This window comes from Vulpes vulpes, chromosome 9 (genome assembly GCF_048418805.1).
Source record: "Vulpes vulpes isolate BD-2025 chromosome 9, VulVul3, whole genome shotgun sequence".
Lineage (NCBI taxonomy): Eukaryota > Metazoa > Chordata > Mammalia > Carnivora > Canidae > Vulpes > Vulpes vulpes.
Window position 1 is genome coordinate 19,549,567 of NC_132788.1, and position 20,763 is coordinate 19,570,329.

Here is a 20,763-nt window from a genome sequence, read left to right on the forward strand (position 1 = left end):
GGGATCGTCAAGAGAGATGGCATTTATCTAATATCCTTTCCAGAGATTCGATTTCAAGTAAAACAAGTGATCAAAGTGGGTGACTTATGATGAAAAACAGAAGGAATTTCCATGAAAGATAACCATATGGTTAAATTTATTATTACCTGCAGTCAAAAATACAGGAAGTGTATGGACAGGTGGCAGTACTCAGCTCACACACTTGATTTGCTGATACCTATGTTGCTTATCTTCTAGATGTTCTAAGGCCCTGCTATCCCCCTGTGGCAGCCATCAGGCACCTGGAACTTATGAAATGTAGTTAGTAGCAGAAGAAAATATGAATAGTTCCCTGGTTGCATTAGTGTCTTTTCAGGTATATGTGGTTTCATGTTACTGGTGGCTTTTGGGTTGGCCAGCAGATACACAATATCACTGTCATTCCAGAAAGTTCCATCAGATGGAACTGCCCTCTACTTTCTTGTCCTCCCCATTTCTAGTGTTTAGGTCTCAAAAAAACCTCAACATACCAAACAAAACAAAAATCTTACATTATAACCTATCCTAAAGAAGGTTTTTGAAACAAATGCATCGGAACCAGGGGGAAATGTATGCTGCCCCATGGCCACACAAGAGAGGACAGATATGGGAAAAGTGAAGAGAACAGCAGGACATCCCAACCATCCAGAGACATGGGGCATTCCAAGGGACAAATACTGATAATAAGGACAGTGGGTGGTTCGTGTATTTGCTTTCTTCTTATTTGGTGGAAGTTTTAAGGAACCAATTTAATGTATTCCAAGAAGATGAAGAACAGTAAGAAAGCATCAACGCCAAAAGACTATTTGCTGGTAAAGAGGGTAGCTGTTCTTTCACAGAGACCATAACCAAGGGCATTTCTCCTTAGCCTTACAAAGGACTATTCAGACTCAAAAGGTTAAAAGCCACTGGCCTTTGTTACAAACAGAGCTTGTAGACTCTTGATTTATAAATTTTTTCAAAGCTAGATCAGACCCAAATTATATGGGATCATTTGTTGCTGGGCGGGTATGGAGGGTGAGAATCATTTTGTGGCTCCAATAAAAGGAGAGGGGAAGTGCAGGTCCCTATAGGTGTGGGGCCTGGTGCCACGGGATTCCCAGCATAATCTTATTTTACCCTGCAACACTCTAGCACATGAAGACACCAGCATTGTCATTATTCTCCTGTTTACTGATCAGAGAGTTGAGCTCAAGTGCCAAAATATTTTGCCTAAGTTCATAAATAGTGAACACACAGGTCTGAAAGTTCAGACACAGGTCTGAAAATAGATATTTGTAACTCCAAAACTTAGGGTTTTTTATTTTTCGTTTCTTTTTTAAGTGTTATGGTCTCTAATCCTTTCCCTAAAGTAGCCTAAATTTGGGGATTATCATTCAAAGTATCTTGAATTCCTTTTTTTTTTTTTTTTTTTAAGATTTTATTTATTTATTCATGAGAGACTGAGAGAAAGGGAGGCAAAGGCAGCTTTCCCACAGCAGGGAGTGTGATGAGGGGCTCCATCCCAGGACCCCAGGATCATGACCTTAGCCAAAAGCAGACGCTATACAAATTGAGCCACCCAGGTACCTGCCCCCCCCCCCCCCAAGAGTATCCTGAATTTTTAAATACTTTGGGTAGGGACATAAGTTGAGGTGACTTTGGATAACATTTGGATGGTCATTCGGGATGATCCAGAAATTCCATTCTACTTACATTCCCCAGAGATGGTTGGACCTGGAAACCAGAAGATGCATGAGAATGTTCATAGCAGAATTGTTTGTGATATATAGGAAAAAAAAAAAACTGCAAGCAACTCAAATGCTTATCAGCTGTGGACTGGACAAGCACATTGTGGTACATCCCATCCACACAGTAGGAGAGATACTATATAGCAATTGACATGAATTAACTAGAGCTATATGCCTCAGCCCCCAAGAATCTCAGGAGCATAGGAAGTCTGAGGACTTCGCTCTAACAAAGTACTGCCACTTTTCTACTCCAGGACCTTATGATTCACCAGACAACAACCAAATTCCTGACATGGGCAGTGAGGTGGCATGCAAATATTTCTAGGGTGTAAATCTCTGGCTGATAGAGGGGTGGTTTGCAGATACTTAAAGCTGCTGGGTGACTCTTCATCCTGAAGAAGTATCTAGATCCTTTTCCTCAGGCAGCAACTGGTAGAGTGAAGTAACAAATGGAGTGGGGGATCCCTGGGTGGCGCAGCGGTTTGGCGCCTGCCTTTGGCCCAGGGCACGATCCTGGAGACCCGGGATTGAATCCCACGTCGGGCTCCCGGTACATGGAGCCTGCTTCTCCCTCTGCCTGTGTCTCTGCCTCTCTCTCTCTCTCTCTCTCTCTCTGTCTGTGTGTGACTATCATAAATAAATAAAAATTAAAAAAAAAAAAACAAACAAATGGAGTGGTAGCATTGACTAGCCTCTGACAGAAATAGGAGATGGGAGGGTGGAAGTGGGCAGTGCCTAGTAGATAAGCCCAGCACAATGTCAGTTACTAAATGCTCATTGAACAAATGAGTGAATCCAAAAACTGTGTTGAGTTTCTTCAGGGCTGGTGGTTCCCTTTCCACCCATTCGTTCATTCTTTAATCAAACGTGCTGAACACCTATTGGGTGCCTGGCACTCCTGACGGGGTATTACAATGAATGCAATATGGTTCCTGTCCTCAAGTGGCTCAAGTCTATGGAAAGGGCCAAAGAAATATGAAGTGTGTCTTTATTATTTGTAATGTTGGTATATGGATATGCATATGTTTATGTAGGAAGGAGTACAAATAGCCCAGGATGATTGACAAAGTCTTCCCAGAGAAAGTCTTCCCATAATTTGAGGTGGGTCTTAAACATAAGGATGAGCTTACCACATACATAGTATTAAAGTATTTCTGGGCATTTCAAATGAAGAGAAGACTATATGCAAAGGCATGGATCTATCAGAGCATGCCATAGTCTGGGGAGTAGTGAGTTGATCTGCCTGGCTGCTGAGGGGTAACAGAACTGTGGGCAGGAAGGCCATGGGTGGAGCCTCACCGCCTTCTGTGAGTAGTATTGCAACTTTATTCTGTTGACAGTGGAGAGTCTCTAGGCACTGAGTTTTGGAGGTTTCCCAGGAACCAAACAATATGCAAGCTAATAAAACAAACACTCATGAAGTAAATTGACTGTTCTAATGAACAGTATGTTTTCAACAATTTCTGTATGTTACACAAGTCCATTGATTAAAAAGCATGTGTTGCTACTTATACTAGATAATGCTCTGTAAATTAGAATAGTAGCTTAATACTCTAAACAAAGTAATAAAACCATAATAGCCCAGATGCCTATTATATTTCCTTGTGACATTTTTAGCATTGATAAAAGCTATAAATGGCTTAAAGATTCATAAATCTGCACTTTAAGTCCAAATACACCTCAAGATTTCTTTCCTGGTCTTACCCCAAGGATCATGAGTCAGTTCTGCCTTCCTTTGATTTTTCTTTTTAGAGATTTTATTTATTCATGAAAGATACAGAGAGAGAGGTAGAGACACAGGCAGAAGGAGAAGCAGGCTCCATGCAGGGAGCCTGACATGGGACTTGATCCCAGAACCCCAGGATCAGGCCCTGGGCCGAAGGCAGGCGCCAAACCGCCAAGCCACCCAGGCGTCCCTCTGCCTTCCTTTGAAATAGCAACCTATCTAATTTGCTTGCTTGTTTCTTTGAAGAACTCTGGGGAGGTAGTATGATAGAGTAGCAAGGACATGGATTTTTTGGAATCTGATAAATCTATAATTAAATTCCATTCATAGCACTCCCTGGCAGTTGTGTGACCTAAGGCAAGTAATTTAATTTCATAAGACCTCAGTTTCCTCAATTCAAAAATGGAAAAAATGAAGTCATTACAATGTGGTTGCAGCGTTTAAATGGATTAGTGTGGGGCACTTGGGTCGCTCAGTTGGTTAAGCGTTCGACTCGGTTTCAGTTCAGGTTGTGATCTCAGGGTCGAGATCAAGCCCCGCATCAGTCTTCACGCTCAGCACAGAGTTGCTTGAGATTCGTTCTTTCTCTCCTGCTCGTACTCACTCCCTAAAGCAAATAAATCTTGAAAAAAAAATGCATTAGTGCATGTATATAAGTTCCCTTTTCCCTTTGCATCCACTGAGATACGCATGGTGGCAAAGGACAAATTAGGCAATGCAGCAAATTGAAGGTATAAAGTTTATTTGAGAGTGCTTTCAGGGCCCCTGTGGTTCAGTTGGCTAACCATCTGATTCTTCATTTTGGCTCTGGTCATGATCTCAGAGTCATGGGATCAAGCCCCAGTCAGGATCCATGTCAGTGCAGCATCTGCTTGTCCCTGTCCCTCTGCCCCTCCCCCGCTCTTGTCTTGCTTGCTCTCTCCCTATCAAATAAATAAATAGAATCTTTTTTTAAAAAAAGTATTTTCAACTTTTCATCTATATGGCTATGATGTCATTATTTCAGAAATTTGAATTCCATTCAGGAATTCAGTTTTATGTTCTTATGTATTAGTGGTTAATTTTTTCTCTGACGACTAAAAGACCACAAAGTTTTTTCTGTTTTAAATAGGAGACCATAAGTTTAAAAAAATACACAAGGAATTAGCCCCTATTAAGAACAATTATCTTTTTTCTGGAGAGTTCTATAGTTGTATCCTGAAATAGTGTGTGTTACTTCTCTACTCCATGTCTAATTTTATGACTTGTGGTCATTCTTCCTAGTTGACCTGTTGGGCTTATTAAATTGGCGTTCAAATTCCCAGAACATTAAACACAACTTAAAGAAGTTAATGGAAGTGGATGGAGGCGAGATTGTTAAGGTATGTTTATGTATTCAGGAGTAGAAATACAGTCACTGTATCGTTACTTCAACACTTCAAAGGAAATCAGTGGTTGGAAATATAAAACTTATCTACATCAGAAAGCAGAAGTGCCAGTTTTTAAGAAATGCTATTTTTAAGCTTATTCTGTAGTAACTGAATTTCTCTGAAATTTTGCAGTATGGAGCTGAACTAAAAGCATGAAATAACCTCTCTCTTTTTTATCTTCAGTTTTTGCAAGATACACTAGATGCACTTTTTAACATAATGATGGAAATGTCAGACAATGAAACCTATGACTTCCTTGTGTTTGATGCACTGGTAAGCAGTTAAGCACATTAACTAGTTTATTCTCATGACTATGTAGTGTTTAATATTTTGCTATTATACATGTCTGTGATGCATATGCATACATGTTTGTATACATCTCTCTGATTGGTTCCTAGAAGTTAAATTAGAAACAATGGACTTATGTTCAAAGTCTTTGTTTTTCTGCTGCCTATTAGATCTTACTTTTTGACATACTTTCTTTCTCATTAGATAAACAAGGTGTTGTGTTACCTTAGAAATCAGGAATCACTTGAACATACTTTAAAATTATCTAGTTACAAACTAGGAGACACCTTTAACGAAGATGATTGTGGCTGTGTTGTGTGTGCTTGTGTGTTCATACAAGGGAGACTGAATTCATACATCAGAAATGAGTGTCAGTCTCATTCTGTATAACACACAGCCCAGCAGACAATTTAATTTGTGACATCGAGTACTTAAGCATACAGCTCATTCCAAAAACTGGGATCCCGACAAGGACAGATGATTTTAGAATCTTGGAAGGCTACAAATTGTGGTGGAGTAGGGGAAGTGGACACACCCAAGCCAAGCATTGTTTTCTCGTTGTTGGGGTTAAAATTCCATGCAGAATTTCCCTGGATGTTGCAGCAAGAAAATGTTAGGTGTCTCAGTGGCGTGGAGAAATTGATACATTCAAGAAGTTGTCAGAGGTTAAGAATGTGAGATAAAGAGGAGAAACACTCGAGCTAGGATCACAGCTGGCCAGATTGATGGAAAATAATGGTTATAGGTCCTGTGGGACGAGGTCTGCAGATTTTCATGGGACAGGGCAAGTGACAGTGGGTACCTGCAGGCATCCCTGGTGCCCTTCTTCTGCATTCTTGTGTCATCAGCAGGTGCATTGTGGTTATTGGTGGATTATGGGCCTGATAGGGATACCATTCACAGAAGAAGGGGAAATTGAGAGGCTAAAGTCTGATGATGAAATTCAATTACTGGGGACTCTCATGCCATCAGAAGAACAAGGTCATGAAATAACTCATTAACTGCATTCCTGGGTTAGAGTTTATGTTTCCCACAGAAGATCCCTTCTGTATCTTTCTGCTGCTTCTCCTATCTTCCTAACTCATGTTGCTTGCACACTGGCCTCCCTTTGAGAGAGTGAGCTTCCTGAGGCCAGGGGCTGGCTCTTATTAGATTCTTTATAGCATTTGGCCCAGTGCCTAACACATCATAGTTTCTCTATTGATATTAAATAAAAAGAAATTCCCGAGACCTGACTTCAGCTCTGGAAAAGTGAAGTGGGAACACTGCAAATATGGTCAAGAAAGAGGGCACCAAGATGTTAACGTCTAGCTTATTAACAGAATGCCTGGGGTCATATAGTGCTGCTATTTATACTTTTCCTCTTTGGCAGGTATTTATCATCTCACTGATAGGAGACATCAAGTTCCAGCATTTTAATCCTGTCCTTGAAACCTATATTTACAAGCACTTCAGCGCCACTCTGGCATATGTGTAAGTATGATTCAAGGGAACTACCTGCTGTTAGATTGTTGGGTTTGGACTCATAGGGTTGGATTGTTAAGACATGCAAAGGGCATAAGCTGAGTAAGTGTTCCCCCCTTAAGTGCAGAACCTTGTTCTAAGCTTCCTCTGGTAGAAAAAGAGAACCTTTTAAGTATTTCAACCTTGGGAAAAGCATTAAGGTCAATCCAGAAGAGATAAAGCTGTATGTATTTAAGAATCCAGAACATATAGAGATGAGGAGTTGAAGGCATTGGAAGTACAGTCAAGGACAGAAGATCATACTCAGGATCTTAGGAGAGTTGATCATCAGGAGGATTAGCTAGAAATCCCAAGGGGATCAAACAGTGGATTAAAGCAAGACTAAGTGTGGTAGAACTGAGGGTCATGTCCTCAGCCCTACCCCACAAGTGCTTTATAGAATTTATTATAGAGGATATGAGACAATTACATATTTCTTTATATAAATGAGAATGATCTCTGCCTTTTCTATAGTGCAGCCTTTCTGTCTTTGGTTCACAAGCCTCTGACTCAGGAAAGCAACTAATATTCAGCTTACCTCACCACGACATTATATGTAGCCTCTCACCCCCACCCCCATGCATTCCAGTTACCATGCAGAACAACATGATAAAGAGTGGCAGGATTGTAGTAGAGATCGGCAGAGATCTTTTTGACAATGGTTTATGCCAGATCATGCTCGCTGCTCTTGCAGATCTATCAGATTGGCTGTTGACCTGATTTTCCAGGGTTTTATTTGCATGGGAGGTCTAGAAATGTTTTAAAATGTGACAGGAAAGAGGTGTTACGTAGCATAATCACCGATGAATGTGGTGGGCATAATGCCCACTGGGTTGGGGGAAGCAGGAGATACATTTGTGATAGGTTTCTTTGCCTCCAGTAGCCTCATTTTCCAAGCAGGCAGTAGCTGCAAGTGAGCCAAATGAAATACTCCAGGAGGTAGTAATCTGGGTTTCTTTACAAGACTTTATAAGTTCTACATGTGTGCTGTGGATTTTTCTTAATACTATGAAAACTCAGAGATTTACAGAAAGAAAGGCAAACTGTTAGTGTCTTCAAAACAGTGAGTTAGCAAATGATTAAGAAAATACCTAGACTCTGGGAACAAACAAAGAGCAATCGACATCTCGGCACAGTTTTATCTATTGTGATGCTCAGAAACCATGGTTGTTCTTATCAGATTGAGCCAGAGTCAGATTGAGCTTCTCTTCCCATGCTTACAAAAGTGTCCATCTGGCTCCATTCTATGGAACCCAGAGAATTGAGGCAGACTGCCAGGAATTAGACTTTTTAAAAGATGACTACATTAGGCAGACAATCCCTTCCTTTCAGGAACGTCTGAGGATGTCTGTATAACATACTAGAGATTAAAATACCTTCATGGTTTGAATCCCTTCAACTTTCATTTTTTATCCTTTTTAAAAAATCCTACAAAAGGAAAGAAACTACCCATATTTCTAGGCTTTAGGGAAGCTCCAAATCTAGGCTGCAGTGAGGAAACCAGATTGCAAAGGAGTTAATTTCCCTGTCCAGGGCATATTCTCAAGAGGTAATTATAGTTATGATTTCGGCTCCCCTGCTATGCCAAATTCCCTTCCTATACAACATACCCCAAACCTCAGAATACCACTTTGCCCCACTGACATTTTTCTTTCTCTCTCTTTTAAGGAAACTCTCCAAGGTACTGAACTTCTATGTGGCTAATGCAGATGACTCCAGCAAGACAGAATTGCTTTTTGCTGCTTTGAAAGCCCTAAAGTACTTGTTTAGATTCATCATCCAATCTAGAGTACTTTACTTAAGGTAATGGTAGCTGTAGTAAGATGTTTATTCTGTCTGTTCTCTCTTCATGGACTTCTTTAATCTCACAGTCATGTTCAGCGCTGTGAGTCATGGTTGGGTCATGGAATTGCCAAATTTCAGAACTGCAAGGCTAAAGATCATGGTAGACTCTGAAACCTCTAGAAAGGCCCATGCAAAGTCCTTTCAAGTCAGAATTTCTAGGGAAGTAATGATGGCAGGACGTAGGGACGCAGTTGGCTATAATGTGCACACTTGATGAAAGCCTTGGTTGGTGATGACAGCTCCAGGAAGCAAGGTTCCTGTGGCAGGGCTGCATTTAGCACAAGGGACTTCATGATGATATTGGGTGTACAAATCTAGGATTGTGAGCTCTTGGTGTGGTGGATGGAGAATGGTAGTAGTTGTCGTCAGGGAGATGTTTCCTCAGGGAGATGTTTCCTCAGGTGTGTGTTTCTTTGCTGACGTCATGCTTATCTAACTGATGAAACTAAGCCAGATATGATAATTCCCAACTTGAAATTCTGGAATAACAGCTCCATCAAAAATAGCAGAGACATGGTGCCTGGGTGGCTCAGTGGGTTAAGTGTCTGACTCTTGGTTCTGACTCAGGTTGTGATCTCAGGGTCATGAGATCAAGCCCCATGTTGGGCTCTTTGCTGAGCATGGAGACTGCTTGGGATTCTCTCTCTCTCTCTCTCTCTTTCTCTCTCTCTCTCTCTCTCTCTCTCTCTCTCTTCCTCTGCCCTGCCCCCTACACACACACACACACACACACTCACTCTCTCTCTCTCTCTCTAAAATAAATAAATAATCTTTTTAAAAAGTAGCAGAGACAAAGAATGAAGAAATAACTTTTCTGGGAATGCCCACAACCCCAGTGCCATCTCTCCTTTTCAGTAATAACTGGATTTCCAAACTGTTAAAATATATTGCTGAGGCAGGTTTGGAAACTGGACAGATAGTATGCTAATATGTTGTTAGGAGTAAAACTATAGATAAGAGGGTTTCAAGTCTAGATTTAAGCATTTGTATTGTTTTTAACTTGATATGTTTAAATACTCTTAAAATTAAAGGCAAATAACATTTAAAAAGCTTGGAACATACAGTATGGATCAAGGCCTTTAATTAGTGTTACTAATGAAAAGCTCTTACCAATCAACAAAAGAATGATAAACATCCTTAAACAATAGAAAACATAAACAGACAATGTATAAGAGAAAAATTCAAATGGTAAATTAAATTTCTTAAAAAATATTCAAGGGTACCTGGGTGGCTCGGTCGTTTGGGTGTCAGACTCGGGTTGAGATCTTGGGGTCCTGGGATTGAGCCCTACGTGAGGTCTGCACTCACTGGGAGCCTGCTTGGGATTTTCTTTCTCCCTCTCCATCTGCCCCTACCCACTACTCTCTTTATTTTTTTATTTTTATTTTTTAAAGATTTTTTAAAAAATTATTAAAGACAGAGAAAGAGAGAGAGAGAGAGAGAAACAGGCAGAGGGAGAAGCAGGCTCCATGCAGGGAGCCTGACGTGGGTCTTGATCCCGAGTCTCCAGGATAACGCCCTGGGCGGAAGGCGGCACTAAACTGCTAAGCCACCAGGGCTGCCCCCACCACTATATATATATATATATATATACTTTAAAAAATTTCTACTATCAAAATACCATACACACACACACTACCTTTATCTATACATTTGATAAAGATTAAAAATCTATTTCCTTTGATGAAATTGGATAAAAATTTGTCGTGCATTTTAACACTGATAGTAGAAATTTTTTAAAGGCATAAATTTGGTGCCATGAGTAAAAAGCAAAAACAAAAGCCACAAAAAAGCAAAAGAAAATACTGCCTTTGTCTGGTAATATGCCATCTAAAAAATTTACCTGATGGAAAATAATCCACCAGGTGTGAACAAAGATGAATGATAAGGGGTATGTTAATGAGGGAAGATAAACTGTGATAGGCTCTTAAATAATAAACTAAGGCATAAGATGTAAGTGCAGTATGATACCATTTCAAAAATATTATAGGTTTGGGAATTAAAATTTTAGTAGGAATAAAACTGTAGGTAAGAGGGTTTTAAGCAGGTTATTTTTATTCTTCCACCATTTTTAAAGTTTCCACAGTGATTTGCACAATTTTACAGTTTTTAAAAATGTTTGATGACTTAAAAGTTCAGCTGGATGGATGACAATTCCCCCTTCTCTAGCAGGAGCGAGTAGTGTTTACCCAGTGTGCGGTTTATTCACAATCTCTGTAATCATTCAGACAGGCTTCTTTCATAGCTAGTTCCTTGTATTTTGCAATTATATTAAATTTCCAGAAATTCAGGGCTTGGAGTGTCCCACCAAGGGAATATTCCCTTACCTGAAAGTTTGTATAGTGAACCCTGATTTCCAGTATTAAAAATCATCATAAAACCATAGAAAGGAGATCTTCATTTATGAAATTGAAAAATACTTTCCATTGCTGATTCACTAGTGTGTCCCCCTTCATAATGTTCAGTACCTCTGAGCCATTGTTTTCAATATCATATAGAAGGAGAGCAAGGGGGATCCCTGGGTGGCGCAGTGGTTTAGCGCCTGCCTTTGGCCCAGGGCGCGATCCTGGAGACCTGGGATCGAATCCCACGTCGGGCTCCCGGTGCATGGAGCCTGCTTCTCCCTCTGCCTATGTCTCTGCTTCTCTCTCTCTCTCTCTCTCTTTGTGTGTGACTATCATAAGTAAATAAAAATTTAAAAAAAAATTAGAAGGAGAGCAAGGGAAAAGCCAAGATTAGGGTGGTTAAGTAGCCCATGAAATTGCCTAAAGGATTGCTGTGTTGAATGTGGTCCCTGAGCACCTGCTGATGGCAATCCACACTCCTCCAGTTTTTTTCTCATAAAGAAGAGCTTGATCTGAGAAAGTAAGCCTGGAAATCTGCATTCTCTGATTGCTTAGATCAGATAGACATCAATCAGTTTACTGGCCCTGTCCGGGAGCTGCAGGAATGAAATGTCACCCCCACCACCATCCTCCACCCCCTACTGCCCCTTTGCCTTCCTCAGAGCTGAAATTCCTCTTCAGAGCCCATTTCCTGACTGCAATTTACTTTCATTAGGGAGGCTGAGGTAGAATTAAAATTGTAAATTGTCCATGGTCCAGCATTAAGCACTCTGCCTCAGTCTTATATTGGTCCCCTCCCCCACTTTTTCTTACTGATTTATTTATTTTAGAGAACATGCTCAAGTGGGGGTGGGGTGAACAGAGGAAGAGGGAGAAGCAGACTCCCTGCTGAGAGGGGAGTCTAGTGCAGCTCTACTCTGGGCTGGATTTCACAACCCTGAGATCACAACCTGAGCCGAAACCAAGAGTCAGATGCTCAACCAGCTGAGCCACCCAAGAGCCCCGAGTCTCCTTTACATAAATGCCTGGCACAGAGGGTGCCAGGTACTGCTCTGGGTGCTGGGGGTCTAGTAGCAAGTCTAGTAACAAGTAAACAAGGCTCCAGCTCTGATGGTCCTTGTGGGTTGTGTTGAAGCCAGGGAGGCAAATAATGAAGAAAGAAACCATTAGATTATTTCAGATAGGTAAAGGCTGGCAGGAGAGGACTTACTGGGAGGATGACCAGGGAGGGAGAAGGCCTCTCCAGGGGTTGGCATTTGAGGTGAGACCAAGCAGGAGGAGGCCACCTGTGCAGGTCTCAGGGAGGACGAGTGCGGGAGCAGGAAGTGGCAAAGCAAGGGCTCTATAGGGCCTGTGTGAGAAGTCCAAGAATCCAGTGTTGCCGGAGCATGGGGAATGAGAATGGGGCAATAGAGAGTGGCAGGCAAATGACAAGTGAGGTAGGATCTGGTAGGCCATAGCAAGGAATTTGGATTTTATCCATGTGGAATGGGAAGCCGTTGAAGGGTTTCAGTTAGAGAAATAGTAAAATCTGGCTTGCATTTCCCCTGATCATCTCATTTCTTAGGTGGAAAGTGGATTATCATGGGTAAAGAGCAAATCCTTGGTGAGTACACCATGGGCCGTTGTAGTTGAAGTGTAAGATATGGCGGCTCTGTCTCCAATGAGGTGCAGAGGGTGCAAGGTGGCCTTGTCGTTAGTTTCGGTGGGAGAATGAGAGGAATGGAAGAACCCTGGGTAACTTCCATGTTTTGGGTGCTATCTCCCAAAACTTGGAATACTGAAAGACGAGCAGGTGAATCAAGGGAGTTCTGCTTTGGCTATGTTAATTTTGAGGTACTGTTTGGACTAAGTTACAAATTAAAATTCCACTAAATGGGTGAATTGAGAATGACCAATAACTCGGGCTGAACAATTTTCTCAGAGGAGTTTACATTCCATGAGTCCCTGATAAGGTATAAGCGTGCGCATGTAGGTACGTGTGTCTAAAGGATGTGTCTAGAATCCTGGTTTCAAATAACCCCTACTCTTGACCAATTGGTGGTAATATTGCCACCCACTGTAAATGCACTGGACTATACAATTTGGGACTTTTGTGTATCTGAAAAAGTGGGCCAGAGACTTCTGATTTCTATTTATGAGAAAGAACCAACTTTTCAGCAGATGGACAAATTCTGGAGACAAGCAGAAGTACCTTAATAAAAATGAGCACAAACCAGTAAAGGCAAAGGTGTGTTGTGTGCCACGAGGCCCTGTTCTAGAGTAGGTCGCCACCCAAGTGGCCACTTTAGTAGATAGAATGTCACTGCCTAGACTTGCAGATTGGGTTGGGTTTGGAACCTTGCTGGTTTGAGGAGCTTCTCTACGCATTATCTGAAACCTCAGCTCAGATGATCAGGGCTTGAGGAGATGAGATGGAAGGATTGGAAGAGGAGAATGAGGGAGGAGGACAGGAGTCATGCTGGAGGATAGGCTGTGGCAAGAGTATGTGTCAGGGAAGTGAGCCAGGGGAGTCTCCGGCATTGGGGTGCTCTGCTAATGAGTGAAGGAAGGTGGGCATGTGTGCAGTGCTTGTGCTCCTTCAGGCTGTGCAACTTCCTGCTCTTCCTCCTCTGCCAGAAATGCCCATACACCACTAGGATGGACAGCTTCATACAGCTTCAAGAGAATCCTTCCTAACTGGCTGACTGTAGTTATGGACCAGGTGTAGAAGCTCTGTGGTAGGACTTTATGTAGAAATTCCTACCTGCTTTCATCCAGGTGGTAATATCTTCTCAGCCTACTGGACTTCTCCCTGAAACCATCTTGGAGTACCTGTGATCTTCCCTTTGCACAGTGTGAAGTGGTGACTAGGGAGGCAGAGGCCTCCAGCATTGTTTGGGCAATGGAAAATTTCTTTCTAAACATGGAAAACCTGACCGCTCTTCTCTTTCTCCTGTTAAGATTTTATGGCCAAAGCGAAGATGGAGATGAATTTAATAATTCAATCCGCCAGTTATTTCTTGCTTTCAATACGCTAATGGACAGGCCCCTGGAGGAAGCTGTCAAGATCAAGGTTAGCATGGTATCAGCCTGGGTGCCTCTTTTATGCTTTTGCTGAGGATGTTCTGTGACAGCAGAACTGGACAGGGTGGGAGAGAAACAAAGTGAATCCTTTTTTTGTGGAAAGCCTGTAAATTTTAGTATGACTCATAGAAAGGAAGGGGGAAAACCTGTGTGTTAACTTTTATGTCCATTCGTATTCTCAAATGGCAGCTTGCCAAAGACAAACTATATCCTTTCAGACATCCCTTGAATGGCTTCTGTGGCCCCTGTGAATGCAGCCAATTGATACTGATGTTATAGGCAACAGGTTTTTATGCTAAGTTCCCCCCATTCTTCCCAGAAGCCCGAAGTCACCATCATGTTCATCATTATCAGTTTTTTAATGTAAAATATGCAATCTCTGAGGCTTCAGATCTGAACTTTATTATTTCTTCTTTGTTCTTTAGGGCCACTTAGTAGGGGAGATGTCAAGATCTTAACTAGCCTCCTTAGATAAAAAAACGAATTCCAAATAGACAGTATCTGTTGGTAATGACGGAAGCAAAACAAACAAAAACAAAAACATCGAAAGATGAATGGATAAAGAAGATGTGGTTTATGTATACAATGGAATATTACTCAGCCATTAGAAATGACAAATACCCACCATTTGCTTCAACGTGGATGGAACTGGAGGGTATTATGCTGAGTGAAATAAGTCAATCGGAGAAGGACAAACATTATATGGTCTCATTCATTTGGGGAATATAAATAATAGTGAAAGGGAAAAAAAATAATAGTGAAAGGGAATAGAAGGGAAGGGAGAAGAAATGGGTAGGAAATATCAGAAAGGGAGAAAGAACATGAGAGACTCCTAACTCTGGGAAACAAACTAGGGGTGGTGGAAGGGGAGGGGGGGGGTGAATGGGTGACGGGCACTGAGGGGGGCACTTGATGGGATGAGCACTGGGTGTTATTCTGTATGTTGGCAAATTGAACACCAATAAAAAATAAATTTATTATTAAAAAAAAAAACAACTGTGCCACCTGACCTTTTAGGAAAAAGATTTTAAGAAATCGCATTTAGCAACATTTAGCTCTCCTCTCGACTGCAGGAGCATCTGTGTCCAGTTCCCTATGTAGATGCCAGCCTTTTCTTCCTGGGATTAAGTAGTACATTCTGTATTCGTCCTGCTTGGCAACTGAATTTGCTATTTGGTATTTTTCTTACAGGGGGCAGCTCTGAAGTACCTTCCCAGCATAATTAATGATGTCAAACTTGTGTTTGATCCCGTTGAGCTCAGGTAAATAGCAAAACACATTTGCTGACTTTAACAAAGGGGTAGCTCCTTTTCTTGGCTGGGGCCTGGGCTGCTACACCTTCTGTTGTTCTTCTAACCCATATTAGCTGAACCCCTTCTTGTGCTCGTTTCTGTGGAAGATATAAAAGAAGACACAAAGCCTGCCCCTGAGAGAGGTTTGCCCTTATCTCTGGGGCAGCAAGACAGGCAGACGTGAAATTAACTACAGGAGAAAGTACATAATAATACGCTTCCAGCCCTATACCTAAGTACCCCAGCAACGCAAAGTCAGATGGTGAGCGACACTGGGGTGGAGTCAGCCGGGAAAGGATTTTGCAGAAGTGAAGTGTTCAGGCAGGTCTGCAAAGCCCAGATAGACATGACCGTGCTTTGGCAGTTTAAACAGAGGCGGCCCTAAGGCCGAGCGCCATAGCGCGTGGAACACAATCTCAACTTTCCTTCCAAGGGGCAGACTCTCAGGGCGTCTGGGAGAGCTTTCCAGGGAAGACTCTCCACACCGAATCTCAGGGTAGAGGGGAACCTCGTAATGATACCTTCAGCCTGACAGAGTGCAAATACTGACCTCTGGGATTTCTCCTGCAGTGTGCTCTTCTGCAAGTTCATTCAAAGCATCCCTGACAACCAGTTAGTTCGCCAGAAACTTAACTGCATGACCAAGATAGTGGAGAGCAATCTTTTCCGGCAGTCAGGTATGTCTTCACCCAAAACTACTGCTTACCGAAATTCCAGTCTTGCTCCTTCTTCAACCAACACCTGTTTTGTTGTTGTTGTTTTAATGTCAATAATGTCCTTACCAGCAGTTTGTTAGGACTTAGGGACCTCCTGAGAAACCAGTTTTAAGGAGCAGAGTGTGTTCAGTATTTCTAAGGGGATCTTAAAGAATAAAAGCATGCATGTTTTAATGAGAACAGTCCAGTCTTTTGTTAATTAGAGAACTGTCCTCAAAATGGGCACCCCAGAAAGTAGCAGGTAAGCAGGAAAGATGGTTCTTTTAAGCAAATGTGTCTTCTTTGACTTATATTTGTTGCATAACCTGAAAAGCCAGGAGGTAGCAGTGCAGGGGTATGCTGGTGCCACTCATCCTGGCTCAGGAGAGCGGATTATGCATATCTCTTCTCAACTTCCATGTTTGGTCATGTCACATGAGGAGCTGAAAATGGGTTACAGTGGTTTACACCACAGAAATTGGCAAACACTCTAAGTTATGGGTTTGGTGGGGGTGGGATGGGGGAGGCTTAGTGGGGGAGCCAAATCACCAGCATACTGCTGGGAGGGCAGAGGGCATGGAGGAGAGAAAACTTACATGGATGAAATACTCTTCATTTTGTAACTAGGGGGCAAGTATGTAGCCACCATGCTTAAATCACTGAGTTCATGTCCCAAAGCTAATATGGGAAAGAGGTCCAATACCTGGTCTTGCCCAATAAATCCAAGACTCGCTAGAGAGGGTCCACTTTGGGAACTTCTTTTGGAGCTACTACCACTAGTTCAGGGACTACCACTAGTTGCATGTTTTGCCTGGAGGGTTGAGGACTGGCGCGACTCCTTAGAAATAGGGAAAGGTGAGTGGGTTATTGGTGGCAGGCCTCCTGGCCTTGCCCCACACTAGCTATGTAACTTCAGACATGTGAGGAGCCTTTGTAGGTCTTAGCCTCTGTTTCTCTGGAAGGAAGGATTTGAACTAGATCCTATCAGTAGCCTGTTTTGACTCTGATAGCTTCTGACCCTGTGAATGTTTGCTTAGAAATTCCAGCTGTTACAAGGACACAGTTGAGGGTGTGCACAAAGCTGGTGAATGCTCTTAAGCAGAAAACATACTATTACTAAACATCTTAATATGCTATGAGATCTCTGCCTAAGCATGCAGAAAGGATATATAAAATAATAAAAATGGGGGGTTTGAGCACAAGAGCAAGCATGCACTATGTGGTTCCAGTTAGAGGAAGTATTCTCACTATTAATAGTCCTTTCTGTTAGTGTCCAGAACATCTGGCCTCGTTGTAATAATGTCTTCAAATAGTGAAGATCCCAGAAGGAAAACATCGTAGATAAAGATAATCTCTTATTTTCTGAAGCCTGCAAAAGGACATGATTGGCACGTCCTTAAAACACATTGAAATGTACCAACAAAGCTCACGCGGTATTTACACAAATTTCAGAGTAAATTCTCTCCATTAGGTGGAAACTTTGAAACATTTTTTAAAAGCGTAACTTGCTTAATTTGCTCATTTTGTTTGACTTAGCCTTCAACTGTCAAGTTGGCGTATTTTTTTTTTTTTTGTAAGCTAAAGACATTGTTGAATACTTGAAACATTTTTGCATGTATCCATGATAGGTGTAATTTTCTTAGCCCTTAAAATTAAGTTAGAGGCCCGAAGGTCCATGCCTACAGTGCTGTGTTCCTGCTCGGTGGAGCTCTGAGGTCAGCTGTGGTATCAGGCGGAGGGAGAGTTGCAGACAGAAGCGGGGCATTTCAGGGGCTGCCGCTGCAGCTGCTGCAGCTGCTGAGCTGTGTGCATTCTCTCCCGCAGAGTGCAGAGATGTGCTGCTGCCGCTGCTGATAGACCAGCTCAGTGGCCAGTTAGATGACAACTCCAGCAAGCCCGACCATGAAGCCAGCTCGCAGCTTCTGAGCAACATCCTGGAAGTGCTGGACAGGAAGGATGTGGTGAGTTGAATCGTCACCCGGTGCAGACCACACAGCACACGCTGGTCCCTTTGCCTAGGGCAAGGATGACTTCACAGCCTTCCTAGTCTCAGGGTTTCGCCCAGGCAGTTTAGATCCTTGGTACTGGTGCAGGCCATGCTGGTTTTGAGGTGATCGGAGGGGCTGCTTCTTGCTAGAGCCTGCTCGGCAAATCTAGGTCCAGGAGAGATCTGCTTACTGCTGGCCCCTCCTGTGGCCTGGTTTTCCCAGCTTGTCTACCACTGAGATCCCTGATGGGACTTTGAAGAATCAGCCGTGTTCAGACATTTTGTTCAGAAACTTGGGCCCTCCTTTACCTCTGGTGCTGATGGGACTGTTGTTAATATTCCTGAGCTTCTGAGATGCTCTCAATTTTATAGTCTCTCTGATATCGATCCTTCCTTTTGGAGCCTGGTAGAAAGGATGTGTTTTCGTATCTTCTCTCTTACCTAGGCACCCATCCTCCTCAAAACCCCGGGGGCTGCATCTGCCTGAATTTACCTTGTTCTAGAAATGGCAGAGCCAATAGCCTAGGCATGGCCTCCTCCAGAGGCTGGAGTAGTTGGCAGGATGTGTCAGGCTGAGCACAGACCATACTCCCCACCCCCACGATGGCTGCATGGCACCAATGTTCCCATACAGCAGAGAAACACCCTCAGCTTTGCCTAAGCCCACTTGCTCACCCATATCTTTAGATTCAGTTCTGCTAAAAGAATTGAAGAACGCTCTGTCCCTTTTCCCATGGCTAAATTCTTAGCTCACTTTTCAAGGTCCACCCCAGTTTGGCCACAGCCTGCCTCATCCGCTCATCTTCCCACGGGCAAGTCTGCATCTCTGCTAGTTCACGCCTCAGCCAGAGGGATCCTGGAGAGCACCATTGCTTTTTCTGCCCACCTCGGCTCTTTCTCTGAGCCCCTGCAGCCCACCTTAACAATTTGTATTATTTATTTGATATTTATTATAGGTCATGCTCCCTTTCCTTTTTTTTTTCTTAAATGTGTTTCTAGAAACCACATAAATTATAAATTTCGCCAAGGAATTTTGTGATAGGGGATTTGATTCCTAAACCAGAGATTTTGCAACAAATAAACAAATGTGACTGATCATCTCCTCACAATAATATTTTTAAAAAGTAACTCTTATGACTCAGTAATCAAAAATACTAAAATGAAGCTCAAGCTATAGTTGGCAACGGCGTACCAGAGACTTTGGTTTAGGCAGGGCTCCGGTGTTCTAGAAGTATATGACCCAAAGTTAATCAGAACCATGGGAATCGGAGTGTTTGTTTTCTGATGCCGGTATTAGCATGTGTAGCTCTTTATCCTTACACAAATCTACAGGTGCCTCAGTTTCCATTCTGTAACATGTAGGAATTGTTCTAGATGGCCTCTTAGATCTCTTCTACTTCGGACACTGTTTCGTTTTATTTAAATATTTATTTATTTGAGAGAGAGAGAATGAGCGGGGGGAGGGTCAGAGGCAGAGGGAGAAGCAGACTCCCAGCTGAGCAGGGAGCCCAACATAGGGCTTCATCCCAGGAACCCAAGATCATGACCTGAGCTGAAGGTAGATGCTTGACTGACTGAGCCCCCCAGGCACCCCAATACTTGACATTTTAATAAAATTGTATATAGCATATTTTAATAAATTGAATTTAAATAAAATTTTTAAATGTTGAGTATGAAAAACAAAACAAAAAACAGGAACTATATATATAGCAGTGATTTAGTTATTTCAAGGATTAACTAGGAGTTTCAAAATATCTCTCATGAAAAAAGAATGAATAAAGGCTTTGAAAAGACAAGTTGAATATTACTAACTTGGAGCTGAATGAGTACAAATCACCAAAAAAAAAAAAAAAAAAAAAGGAAAAATAAAGAATATGTATTTGTGAAGCATTGTTTGTTGTGTACATCAACCCAGCTCATTCCTGTAAGGGAACCTTTCTTTTTCCAGCTATGAAAACAGAAGCTCAACAAAGTTAAATAATTGCTCAAAGTGACACACGACAGAGTCAAAATATTAAATCCCTATGTTAGTCTTCTCAGGCTGCCAAAACACAACACCTAAGACTGGGTGGCTTAAATGACAGATATTTATTTCTCATGGTTCTGGAGGCTGGAAGTCCCAAGTCAGGGTGCCTGTGTGGTCAAGTTCCTGGGGAGGGCCTCCTTCCTGGCCTGAAGACAGTTCCTGTCTCTCTGTCCTCACATGGCTTTTCCTCAGTGTGTCTGTGGAGAGAGAAAAGGCAAGCTCTCTAGTGTGTCGCCTTAAAAGGACACTAACCCTATAAGACCAGGGCCCTGCCTTCATGACCTAATTGTCTCCCCAAACTCCATCTCTAAATACCATCACATGGGACAGTAGAGTACCAGCATATAACTTTTGTGGGGTATAAAAAGTAATTTTTATTTAAGTAATCTCTCTGCCCAGCACGGGGCTCAAACGCATAACTGTGAGATCAGGAGTCACATGCTGTATCAACTGAGCCAGCCAGGTGCCCCCAGCATATGACTTTTCAACAGATTTAGTCAATAGCAATCTCCTTGACTTGAGTCTCTTGGGTTTTTTTTCCTCCTACTCAGAAGGTGGCAAAAACGTTGAATTTTTGCCTTCTACTTCCCATGCACGTGGCTAGTTACTCGTGGCCACCCCATGTGCTCAGCATCAGGACTGACTTCTCATGCCAGCGAGGGGTCCCCCCAAAACTATGCTGAGTCGGTGGCCACAGTGAACTTGCAGTGAGTGTGTGTGGCCTGGGTTATTGGGATGGCATCCTCTCTGCATCCCCACGCTCATCTTGTACATGCTATATCCAATCATTTTCAATTGATTCCTTAGTAACAGTATATAGTAATCTGTGAACT

The 20,763-nt window shown here is 42.4% G+C and overlaps 1 protein-coding gene across 1 annotated transcript in view; it reads left to right on the plus strand.

Annotated features, from left to right (window-relative positions):
* The window catches only part of DOCK5 (dedicator of cytokinesis 5), a 211,821-nt gene that overhangs the window by 128,874 nt on the left and 62,184 nt on the right, over positions 1-20,763 (plus strand). The window contains exons 19-26 of the mRNA XM_072719500.1: positions 4,738-4,835; positions 5,067-5,156; positions 6,544-6,644; positions 8,343-8,477; positions 13,808-13,919; positions 15,122-15,192; positions 15,793-15,899; positions 17,742-17,878. Coding sequence (XP_072575601.1) covers positions 4,738-4,835; positions 5,067-5,156; positions 6,544-6,644; positions 8,343-8,477; positions 13,808-13,919; positions 15,122-15,192; positions 15,793-15,899; positions 17,742-17,878 — 851 coding nt within the window. The remainder of the gene's footprint in view (positions 1-4,737; positions 4,836-5,066; positions 5,157-6,543; positions 6,645-8,342; positions 8,478-13,807; positions 13,920-15,121; positions 15,193-15,792; positions 15,900-17,741; positions 17,879-20,763) is intronic.